General features: G+C 37.7%; 1 protein-coding gene across 2 annotated transcripts in view; it reads left to right on the top strand.

Moving 5' to 3' along the window:
* The window catches only part of LAMA1 (laminin subunit alpha 1), a 105,936-nt gene that overhangs the window by 83,987 nt on the left and 9,341 nt on the right, over window positions 1-12,608 (top strand). For both annotated transcript variants that reach the window (XM_065832299.2, XM_071804237.1), the window contains exons 45-58: window positions 422-565; window positions 1,358-1,491; window positions 1,766-1,916; window positions 2,452-2,576; window positions 3,723-3,873; window positions 4,977-5,121; window positions 5,747-5,888; window positions 7,041-7,155; window positions 7,351-7,521; window positions 8,227-8,378; window positions 8,893-9,078; window positions 9,543-9,705; window positions 10,828-10,940; window positions 12,029-12,218. In XM_065832299.2, coding sequence (XP_065688371.1) covers window positions 422-565; window positions 1,358-1,491; window positions 1,766-1,916; window positions 2,452-2,576; window positions 3,723-3,873; window positions 4,977-5,121; window positions 5,747-5,888; window positions 7,041-7,155; window positions 7,351-7,521; window positions 8,227-8,378; window positions 8,893-9,078; window positions 9,543-9,705; window positions 10,828-10,940; window positions 12,029-12,218 — 2,082 coding nt within the window. The remainder of the gene's footprint in view (window positions 1-421; window positions 566-1,357; window positions 1,492-1,765; window positions 1,917-2,451; window positions 2,577-3,722; window positions 3,874-4,976; window positions 5,122-5,746; window positions 5,889-7,040; window positions 7,156-7,350; window positions 7,522-8,226; window positions 8,379-8,892; window positions 9,079-9,542; window positions 9,706-10,827; window positions 10,941-12,028; window positions 12,219-12,608) is intronic.

The following is a 12,608-nucleotide window of genomic DNA, read 5'->3' as shown; positions in this document are numbered from 1 at the left end:
TATTTTTTGATTAATCATGTAAACTGTGTTGTAGAACTTGGAATTATTTTTTTTTAAAGATTTTGAATTTCTGTATCTTTATTTTCTGGTATTACTACCGTGGCTTTTATTGATACATGGGCTTCTGACCCAAGATATATTATTTTCTGAGGTATTTGAATAGTTTAATTTACCTGCTTCAAATCTGCTAACTGAATGAGTGAATTATGACAGATTTTATCCTTTTCTATTTGTGAATCTCTTTGTGAAGTGATACCTAGGAGATTGCCAAGATCTAACCTGGGTAGCAATGCTTACATTGTATGAAAGTATCTCAGCAAATGGATTTAATTTGTTAGTCAGAAGCTAAGTACATATTCCAGAAATATGTGCTATGTACACTAAGACTTGATTAAATTCAGTTTCCTCCTTCCCCCTCCAGATTAAAGTTGCAGTATCAGCAGACAGAGACTGCATTCGTGCCTACCAACCCCAAATTTCATCTACGAATTACAACACCTTAACACTCAATGTGAAAACTGCTGAACCAGATAACCTCCTTTTCTACCTGGGTAGCAATGGAAAGGTAGGTTTCTGGCATGCATTTACTGCAGGTGATGGTAATCAGATGTTTTAAATGACCACATAGATGTTTTTTTCCTACTAGACTTCAAACTAAGTATCCAAGTAAGGTCTCTTGCAGACAAGTGTGTTCTCTAGGCGTGGAAATATTTTTGTGCCTTAGGTGATTCCAGAGATCCTCAAAGGAAGAGAATAAAAGCACCTGATTCCTTAGCATTGCTTCTTGGCCATGACACTTTCCCTTCCTTTTCCCATGCTGTGCTTTCATATAGCATGCTGGAGTATATCGAGCCATTTGCCTGGTGTCACAGAGAAAGTACCTGAGTTTGGCTCTCATGAACATGGTGCATCCACCCACCTGAAAAGGACTGTGATGGGTCACTGTCACGTTGCCCTCCTCTTCCTCCTCTATGTAATCCCCAAAAATGCACAGACATTAGCTCCTTGTGGCACGCTATCACATGGTAGTACTTTTTCACACAGTGGTAGGTCACTTCACATGCACTCAAAAGTGTGCATTTCTATATGTCGATGCGTGAGTGTACATCACATTTTTTATAAATATATAAAGAAGACATTCATCTACTTGTATATAAGCTGAGTTTTTTGGTTTCATTAAAAGTAAAAATCACTGAAAACTTACTGAGGCCTGATTTTGCTAGAAGTCAACTCCTGTAATATGGGATGTAGGGACATGAATCTGGAAATATTTTTTCGATGTTACCCTTGTAAAATACAGAAAACAGAAGCTCCACATTCAATGCCATGTATTAGAATAAGCCCTGCTCTTTTTCAGCCAGACTTCCTTGCGGTGGAGATGCGACGTGGTAAGGTAGCTCTTCTTTGGGATCTGGGCTCTGGATCAACAAGAGTGGAGTACTCTGATTTCCAAATTGACAACAACAAATGGCACAGAATACATGCAACCAGGTAATGAAAATGAGAATGGCACAAATGTCAGATAGGAAAATTGATTTTTTTCTTTTTTTTCTTTTTTTCTTTTTCTTTTTTTTTTTTTTTTTTGAGATGGCTGTATTGTAGAGATTACCAGCTTCTTAGTGAATGATTTTGGCATAAACACCACAAACTATCTTCTGAGTTTTCCAGTAACAAGATTTTTCTTGACTTTAAAAAGAGAAGCCAATAACGTGTTGATTAAGCCTGGTGATTTCTAAAACTATTTATTAGTATTTCTACTTGGCAGGTTTGGAAAAACGGGTACACTCAGCATAGAGGAAATGAACTCCAATCAGAAGCCTTCATTCAAATCTGCAACCTCTCCGGGGACAGCCAGCATACTGGATGTTAACAAATCAACCCTAATGTTTATTGGAGGACTTGGAGGGCAAATCAAGGTTAAATTCTGAGATCAGCATTCTGTAAAATGTTTTTATTATGTTCAAGATTCACTTTTTGACTTAGAAATAATTGCATGAATTGGTTACTTCATCCAGAAATGCCAGGTACTCCAACTAAAACAAAGATGCTATAACGATGTTCTGGTATCCTGAAGTTAATTTTCCCTGGATGTTTTTGCATAAAGTGTTAACCAGGGCAGGCTCTGTGTGCATGCGTGATGCATAGACATTACACAATGAATTTGGTTTTAGTTTCTTTCTTCCATGGCTTCTTTTAGTTTGCCATTGTTATTCATGCCATGAGGCATTTAGGTACATCAAGGATATAGTAATTTTACTTTTTTACTTGCTGCAAAACTAATCTATTATCATCTAAATGATAATTGTTGATGATAAAATGTGTTGTTCTTTTATTATGATTTATATCTGGCAAAGTTATGAGTTCAAGGAAAATAACCAGACAAAAACTTGGCTGCATAGTTTTCAGAGTACATAACTTTAGTTGTATTCATGAGGTATTTCTGTCTTATAGAAATCGCCTGCTGTAAAGGTGACTCATTTTAAAGGGTGCATGGGAGAGACATCCCTGAATGGCAAATCTATCGGTCTTTGGAACTACATGGAAAGAGAGGGCAAGTGCAACGGTTGTTTTGGAAGGTATTTTGTCCCACTCTCTTTTTGTGTGAACAGATTTTGAGTAATTTACATCTGTAATATGTATTTCTCTGTTAGCTAAAAATAATAATAGAATCATAGAATACCAGGTTGGAAGGGACCACAAGGATCATCTGGTTCAACCTTTGTTGGCAAAAGCACAGTCTAGACAAGATGGCCCAGCACCTTGTCCAGCTGAATCCTTACATTGTCTACTGTTGGGGAATCTACCGCTTCCCTGGGGACATCATTCCAGTATAGTGAACTCAGACAAACTGCAGTTTCATTTATCATCAGCTTACAGTTCTGAACACAGTAATCTGAATTTCCCAGTGGTGTCAAGTAATTTAATTGTATGGAATCTTCTCATTATTAATCACTTTCTCAGAGGAGTTCTATTGCTGTCATATATTTTGTGCATTGAAAGCAGGGACTGACAGTGAACCAAACTATTTTGGAATGTTTGCTTTGCAGTAATTTCCAGCAAGACAAATTTATTCTTTCCTAGAATAAGAAATAGTGTAAAGCACTCTTATAAAAAAAAAAAAAAAAAACAAACAACCCATAGCAAAAAAACCCCATGAGCTTGCTACTATTCTTGTGAAAGGGTATTACAGACTATACTATTTTTATGCTTAAGGAATTGAAAAGAAATATACTTGTCTGTATTCCCTTTTGCAGAATATTTCATGTAGAAACAGCAGAGGGTGCTGCTTGACCATATGAGATTTTTTAATAAGTATTATATTACAGGGAATGGGGCTAACAGAACATTTAATGTAAGTGCAGTTGTGCAAAGCATTTTGATAGATGGATGACATGTAAGAGGGTGTACGTTGTAACAATTTTTTTTTTCCCGTAAGAAATCATTGGGTTTTTCTCATACATTAGGGAAGAACATTTTTTATCCTGTATGTATCCTTCCCCATGGCTAATTCATGTGTTATGAGATTCTATAATGAAAGTGGCCTTTGGCTGGAATCCTTCAGTTATTTGTAACATCAAGATTGAAGTGTTTTGCAACACTTTCTAATCATACTGCCTGGGGGCTGCACCAGCCAATTTAACTTGTCTTATATTTTATATAAAAATGACTGGAAAACCACAAATTCTTCAGTTAACATTTTTAACTGCTTTCTACTTCCATAGCCCACAGGATGAGGACACTTCTTTCCATTTTGATGGCAGTGGATACTCAGTTGTGGAAAAGGCACTCCGCTCAACAGTGACTCAGATAATAATATTTTTCAGTAGCTTTTCGCGTAATGGACTACTTCTGTATTTTGCTTCAAATGGCACTGTAAGAAGATTGATCAGATTCTTAAGCTTTCAAAAACCATATTTGGGTCACTTGGTGTTTTCTTGCTTTCTTCTTTGTTATTTTTCCGCTTACATATGTCAAAAGAAGTTATTCTCTTTGTATATGTTATCAGCTATGATTGACATCATAAGCCAAAGGAGTAAAGATAACCCTAGAGAAATTTTTACAGTGAATATTCACATACATTAATGTCAAAATTAAGCAATGAAAAAAGTTATTAATAATTTGTTTTAATTCTAGACTAAAATTAATGATCATTTAACTAAAGGCAAGAAAAAGAAAGTACAGACAAAAAATGTTTTGTTCAATTGGAGGAACCTTTGCAGAATATAAACTCATTTGGAACCGAGTTTGCAGAAGGACAATATAAGATTGAATAGAAATTTAATTAAATATGTAATGTGGGAATTCAGTAAACTGAAATAAATTAAATAATACTCCCTGCAACAGCAATATAGCCTAGACCCATTTCCAGACCTTCACTGTCATGCAGTTTACCATATATTTAGCTCATGGTTGTCTTTACCTGAAGGATGGCAAAGCTGTGTTTAGGTACAGATTGTTTCAGAATCACTGTATTATTCATTTGCCTTATGCACTCCTTGCCTGAATACATTGTACAATGTATACAATGATAGCTGACTTAAGTTTTACAGTGCAGAGGGATCACTTTTAATATGATTCAGAAAGTCTTTTACTGTGTGAAGATGCTCTTTACTTCTTGTGGAAGAACATTGTAGCTTTTGATCTTTATGCTAACAATCATATCAAATAACTTCCAACTTCATCCAAAAAAAAAAAACCAAATGTGAGATTTGTTATTTAGACCTTTCTCTGCTGCGTAATCAAACCTGACAATGCATTTAAGTAAGAATAACAACGAAAGAAAACAAAAAGACATGCTTGTGAGGTACATTTAACTTAATTTTCTTAAACATAGCTAAGTGTCTTGGGCCTACCAAACAGTCTGGGTACAAGACTTACCAAAGTTTTTTCACACAGTAGACTAAACTTGCCAGCGGTGCATTGTCTTGCAAGATTTTATTTCCAGGAATTTAATCTATGTTGTTTTATTTTCCCAGAGAGATTTCTTGTCCCTTGAGCTTGTTGATGGCAAAGTGAGACTGACTGTTGACCTAGGTTCAGGACCTCTTGCTCTTACAACAGAAAATCGTTACAACAATGGAACATGGTATAAAATTTCATTCAGTCGGAACAAGAAACAAGGTAAGCTACAGATTTGAAAAAAACATGTGTCTGCACATTTTCAGTTACAAATATCTAAGACAGCCACAGGAAACATCACTGCCACCAGATCTGGTCACTTGTGTTGCAGTTTCTTTAGCAGCCACGCCTTTGTTACTTTACTTTTAGAAGGACAACAGTGTAAGATCTTGTGCTTAGTTTGGCCCATCTTATGAAGAGCAGGTAGTGCAGAAGCTGACAGACAAAAACAGATCAATATTCTTTAAAGGGTGAAAGATCTCTGTCCAATATGTATATCAGGGATGATGTTTTCTGTTCTGTGTTTTAACGGTACCCAGTACAACAGTATTTGGAGCCTATGTTTTGGAAGTAATGCATTACAGATAATAAATGTTAATAGCTATAACGTATTCTCATATATATATTTTCCTGTAGACTTCCCCAGGTTTGATTTTTGGCAGAGAAAAATGAATGAGATTAACAGAATAGCTGGAAGTAAAATAAATTACTCATTCTAAAAATAAGAAGATTGTCCATACATGTTTGAGTCAATTAATAAATTTTTCTTTATTGGAGACAAAATTGCCAAAATGAAAGAATGTGTATTTGTGTCCTTCTCCAGATCTTTACTGTCTTTTCTTTGCAGGAATTTTGGCAGTCATGGATGCATATAACCTTAATTACAAAGAAACCAAGCAAGGAGAATCTCCTGGCGTTGCCTCAGACCTGAACCGCTCTGATAAGGACCCAATTTTCATTGGTGGGCTGCCAAGATCGAGGACTGTGAGGTAAAGTGTCCTCTCTCTTTTCCACCTTTGCTAAGGCTCTTTAGAGGGAAAGACTTCCACAAATTCTGCTGTCTCCACTGAAATTAGTGAAAATCGGTGAAGTCTGAAGTCTTGTTTAGTGCCATGAATACCAGAGAATTGTCTGTCCTCTGCCTTCAAACTCTAATATGGTGCCTTTCAGTGGTATGTCTGACATTGCAGTTCAGATCAGAGGCAAGCTGCTGGTTTTCCCCTCCGTGGATGATTTCCATGACTGTAGCTGCCACAGCAGCTGCCTGCTCTTTGTGTCAGACTGCGGGAAGCATTCAGCGCTGCTGCCCGGCACGATACTCCTTTGATCTCTACCTGTGTGAGCCTTGTGTTTTCCAGCTGGTATTTATAGGCAAAACTGTGCTGCAGGACAGGAGTTCTACTTCAGAAAGGAACTCTTTGTCATTCAATTTTAAAACATGGAACAGAGGACAAAAAATTTTGAGAACAGATCAACAGAAGACATCACAAATATGTATTTTACAGCATGTCTTTAGTTTGTACTTTTTGTATTGCACATCCCTGCTGAACTTGTAAAGTCAGATTTCTTCCAGTGGCTTCACTTTGAAAGGATGAACATGGCAAAAGAAAAAGTAATTAAACTGCATGCTCTTGACAATAAGGTAAATTTTAGGACAATATTTGTCTCTGTGCAGTTATTGCAAAGGTAATCTTAACTGGTATAGCAGCCTGTATGGGATTATGAAAGGAGAGCCTTAGATTTCTCTGGTTGAATCCTGGAACCAAATTAGGCATCCTCCGGACTTAAGAAATGAAAAAGAATTGCTAGGTAGTAGAAAGCTACAGCTACCCTCTCACAAAAAAGCCATTACATTTCAGCTGAATATTCACCTTAAAGTACTGGAAAATGACCCAGCCTGGCAGCACACTATTACACACCTGTATGTTTTCAGTTGGGTACAATGTTGTCTGACTCTCTTTAAGATCAGAATTAATATCTGCTAAGAGTAAAACCTAAATTACCCCTGTTGTCACTTACACTGGGCTGACTGCATTCTTTAAAACTGATCTTTCTTTTTTCTTACTGGACAGAACTTTATCTTCTCTCTCAGGAGATTCCAAATACTACTCCTTGAAAAAAAGCCTTGTTTTCTGTTTCAGGAAAGGTCTTAATAGTAGAATGTATGTGGGATGCATCAAAAATCTGGAAATATCCCGTTCAACCTTTGACTTGCTTAGAAATTCATATGGAGTAAGAAAAGGCTGTGTATTGGAGGTAGGAGACTTAGGTTTTGCGACCTCGTCTTTATTGTTATTGAACAACGAATAGCGATGTTTGTGAACACATAAATGGGTTTATCTTAAAAAAAAGTCTAAAATAATCTAATTTATACTTGAATTCATTTTTTTAATCTTGCTGGGCACTGTGTAGGGACAATGTCAGTAATTATTTCTCTCCCTCATAAAATAGCCTATTCATAGTGTAAGCATCTCAAACAATGGATATATTGAGTTGGTACCTAAGTCCTTAAGTCCAGAGTCAGAACTGATGGCAACTTTTGCTACAAAGAACAGCAGTGGCATCATCCTCGCTGGACTCAGCAGGGGACAGAAAAAGCGACGACGTAGACAAGCACATTTGGCAAGTACTGAAAACAAAGATTTTTGTTTGGTTTGGTTTTTGCGATTTTTATTTCTTAATATCAAGTTAGGTTTTTATGACTGTAACTTGCAAGGAGTGAGAATGATTTATTCAGTTTAGGAAGGCCCAAATACAGAGGCTAGGTGGGGAACAGGACAGAGGATATTCATTGTAACAGAGAAGAGGTGAAGGATCTCTTAGCAGAGACTTGTTACAGTTACCAGGACCCAGAATTCTTTTGCAACAAGGAGGTAAACTGCATGTGAAATGCACAGAAATATCACTTTCCATGCTGTTAATCAACAGTAGTTACTGAAGGACTTCAGATGAACAGCTATCTCATGCCTGGTGGAGTGTGTTGGAGCTCCTGGAGTCTAAGGACAATGTCTAAGTAGGAATGCCTGCCTCTTCTTAGTTCTTTCTTTTAAGGGGAGGTGGTAGAGGGTAGGAGGGTGGTATAAAAAACTCTTGCATTTTAACCGGAGTTTTTATCATGACCAGAGAAATTTCCAGCTTTCATGTGTTCTGTTAGAAGGCTTTACACTCACAGGTACCAACTCATGCCTACTAGTCTTTGAGTTTCATTTGAAAGTTTGTTTACAACTAGGCTTGAAGTTAATTTTTTCCAAAGTATGTTCTATTTAAACACTGAGTGCCAGGAAAATGAGTTATAGTTAAAAATTAATCTTTTGATTAAATCCACAGCCCTTCTTTTCCATCATGCTGATTGATGGTCATCTTGCTGTGCACGTTAACACTGGAGATAGAGCAAGTACTAGAAAAGTAATTCTTCAGGCTGTTAATGGAACATACAGTGATGGACAAGAACACTCGGTCATCCTAATCCGGAACAAGAGGTACATGCAACTGTGAACAGTACTACCTGTTTAGTTATTGTATGCTGTTGTCAGTTCACTGCGCTCTCTGAGGATCTGCCTTTGCTAGCTCATTAGGTGGAACAATCAGGGCTCTGTTTTTTTGCTATTAATGGAAGTGTTCTGATTTACATGGTAATTGTACACAGCATATAGCCACTGATGAAATTGCAGTTAAAAGCTCTCTAAATCTATAGACAGCTTGGACTGCTTCAGTAAAGTATACTAAATAGTATTAGAAAAAAATACAGCTATCAAAATAATTTGGAAAGATACCTATCAAAATAATTAAGAAAGACATTTGTCAAAACTCTGCATGTCAAAAATTATTTAAAGAAGAAAGTCTTCTAGTTTTAAGACATCGAAAGGATTATCAAAGTGATGGCATCTTTATTTCTTAGAACAGGACATTTTTGAGCCTGAGTGGAATGCTTTTCATTTGAAAATTAATGTCTAAGGCTCTTGTTGAATGTTTTCCCTACCTTATCTTTTTCAGGATCATAACCATACAGGTGGATGAAAGTAACCCTGCAGAAATGAGGCTTGGTTCATCAGCAGAAATGAGCCCCATGAATATTTCCAGTTTCTATGCTGGTGGCATTCCAGCAGGAGAGGGCATTTTAGGGCTAAAAATGGCTGGATCCTTCCACGGCTGTATCAGCAATCTTATTTTTAACAAGGAGTAAGTTGAGGCGTAACTGCCCTGTCTTGCAAAACAGTGTATATTATTATTAATTGTAGCATGTAATCCTTTTATGACATTGTGCATTTGCCTGGTTTTTAACATAAGACAAGCATGATGCTGATGATCTGGGTATTACAACAGGCAGAAAATGGACCTTACCAGCTATATTTCCAAACAACGTTAAAAATGTCTTTAATGTTTATAGAGACGCTGCACAAAATGCAACTTTGTCAACTATAATTTCATCTGCATTCACAAACGGAATGGTTTTCCAAGAATCTTGTCTATTAATATTGTTCTATGGACAGATTATGTGCCACTTCTCAATCATTTTGTCCCAGCATGCCACTCCTTTTTCTTTCTCATGTTACTAGTGAAAGACCCTGTAAAAGACTCTTCTGCTTTGGAAATGTAAAGATTTGGCATTTCACCTCTTAAAATATAGGGTTTTTAAAACACAGGCTTTTGTATTTCACCACTTCCATGAAGTATGAACATGTGGATATGGACAGCTGCTTTTTGTCAGAGAAGCCTAAACCAGCCATACAGCCAGAAGACCTAGAGATTCAACCTGAACTTCAGGCTTTACCACTTCCCCTGAGGCCTCTTACAGATACAAGAAAAGTATGTATTGCACCAAAACTCTATTGCCTCTTCTAGGTAAATGTTCAACAGCAAGATGCATTTCAGCTTTGTGGAGAGTTTAAGTGTATATTTGCTTATAGTGTGGTATGGCTTGGTTCAATGCATGTGGATTTGAAATTATTTTTTCTTACAGAACAACTGGTACAAACCTTTGTAGCAGCCTGTTGGCCTTTTGGAAGGGAAATATGGTTAGGTTTACCATTGTTTAGGCAGCAAGACTGAAAAAAAAATAATAAAATGGTAAAAGCAGAGTGATAATCCCCAGCAGAAGGACTTGAAAGTGACGATTATCTTAAGTGTGTTTCTGCCAAAGCGGCTCTGTGCTGAGATTTGCATTAGGTGTGCAATTCAGCATTCACGTTTTCCTGGTCACACACAGGCAGTCTCTGCGCTGTGTCAAAGAAGAGGCACGAGCCATTCCAGAGACACAGTGTCTGAATGCAGCTTGCACGTCACCTATTTCCTCTCACATAGTCCCTGTTCCCCAGAGAGAAGGCAGCATCACTTCTCTCCTCCTGCAGTTGCATGTCTTTATAATGAAGTGTTTCCAAAGCATCCTAAGATCATTTTTCTGTGGCAAGAGAAGGCAGGATTTTATACATTTCACACAACTGTGGCTATAAAAAGAAATAAGCTGTCCTTCTTAGGACTGAAGTATAGCTTTGGCTCATACGCTGTTATTCAGCTCTCCATCCTCCAAATGACAACAAAAATGTGCGTCCTCACTAAATGGGAAAATATTTCTACTGAGTTCATAAGATTTTCACACTGGAATTGTACTCTGTCTTCCAGTATTTGTTATCAAAGGGGCTATCAATTAAGACAAATGGTGGATGAATACTGCTAAAACTACAAGCATTTTTCAGTAGAAGGGACCGATGCTGTCCATGAGACATAGCTTAATCATTAGAACTAGTTCTTTTCGATCCTGAAGATAGTTCAGAATGATTGTAGTTTAACTCATTGATGTTGCTGTATATTTCATGTTTATCTGGTAGTACAGTTTGTTACTTACAAAGTTGGCATAGGCACACTGCCATTCAGCACTTGCTGTTCAGCACCCAATACTATTATTTTTTAATAAAGTCCTTTCATTAACAGGTAGTTTGTGCAAAAGTTGAGCTGTCTGATCATCTTCAAGATGCCCATCAGTTTGGACTTGCCAAAGGCAGCCACTTGACACTGCTCTTCAATCAGTCTGCAGTGAGGAAGAAGTGAGTATATCCACACAGTGTGTTATCTTGTATTGAGCTACAAGAGGTGCAGTTATGATTTTCATGAATGATCACTGCATTACCAGCTTTGAACATGGCTCTTGCTTCAAATTTCTGTGGTTCCTCATGGAAGAAGGTATCATTACCACTGCAGCGTAATTAATGTGTCTTTCCCAGGTTTGTCGACATGAGTTAAACTCATGGTTAGAGTTCTGCATTTTTTTCCCTCAGACTTATGAGCCCCACTGTACTTTCTGTAAGTATTTTGATTGCTGTTTTCCACATACAGAGCTCAGCCGGACTCTGCTCCTTTGACTGATGCAGGTAACATCTTACCCTCTTCTATGGATTTTCTGCAATTGCACCTTCGATATCTGCTTCACTCTCCAGGTCAACAAAGGAGCTAAAACTACCGAGAAGAATCATGCCGTTGAGTCTTAATGTGTGATAGCCTCTCTGCCACTCTTATTTCTTTGAGAGACCCTCAACAGGGACTCCAAAACACAGCCTACAAGCCACTTGCTTGTGCTTCTTTCAACTCAGGAAGCCTCTGCAGACATTGAGAAGAGAGCCTTTATTTGCTTCTAGCCCTTCTGTTGTAACTCTTGAACATAAGGACATTGAAGAGGATTGGTGCTGTGTAGTCTGAGCCTAGTGTCTCCATAGCACATAGCTCAGTCAGCTCTTCTACCTTTTAAGCCTCCCTCTGTTCTCAGTCTGCCCATTATATCCCAGCAAGCCTGGCTAATAGTCATGGATGCTATCACATTATCCTGGAATTCATTTCTGTCTTGGGGCAACAGGCAAACCTGCAGTCACAAACAGCTGGGCCTGTCCCTCTTAAAGCCCAGCTCACTCTGTGACAATCACTTTTTCTGTCTGTGACAGGTACAGCACTGATTTCTGTTATGAAATATATTATAGGTCATGCTTTCTTAGAATCAATGCAAAATCTACTTTTCTGGCCTTTGTAATAATACATTTTCTTTCATCATAATAAATCAGTTGAGGATGCCCTCTGTCTCCAGAAAAGCTTTTTATCAATACAGAAGAAATGTCTTTAGTAACACAGAATTTTTCTTGTCTAGACTTTCTGTCCAGCTGAATCTCAGAACCTTTGCCTCCAGTGGCCTGATTTACTACATGGCTCACCAGAACCAGGTTGATTATGCAGCCCTACAGCTCCATGGGGGACAGCTCTATTTCTCATTTGATCTAGGCAAAGGGAAAGCAGTAGCTTTTCACCCTGCTGTTATCAGTGATGGAAAATGGCATATGGTAAGTAGTCACCAATATTGTACTCCATTTTCTCTTCCTTGGAGTTACTGGGCTGGTTTTTCCCTGCATACTTTTCTGTGTTGCAAAGGTGGGTAGGTTTTAATGAAATCATGAAACCATTCAGATAACTATACTCAAACATGAGTTATTTCCTTTTTACATTCCTATTAATTATGCATTGATTCCAGCATCCAACTACTGTCAATTATCTCAGATTATTTAGAGATAAATTGTTCACCATGTAATAACAGTCATCTTCACCAGAGAAGAACTCAACAGGGAGGTCTGGAAGCTCTGACTTTTTCCACAGAGGTCTTTGCACTATGTCACCAAAGACCTTCAAGTGAGTGTGTAACATGGTGAAAAAGATTTTTGGGTGCAGTTTCTCCT

This window comes from Patagioenas fasciata, chromosome 2 (assembly GCF_037038585.1).
Source record: "Patagioenas fasciata isolate bPatFas1 chromosome 2, bPatFas1.hap1, whole genome shotgun sequence".
Classification (NCBI taxonomy): domain Eukaryota; kingdom Metazoa; phylum Chordata; class Aves; order Columbiformes; family Columbidae; genus Patagioenas; species Patagioenas fasciata.
Note: the sequence above shows the minus strand (reverse complement) of the source record. Positions and strands in the feature narration are given on the sequence as shown.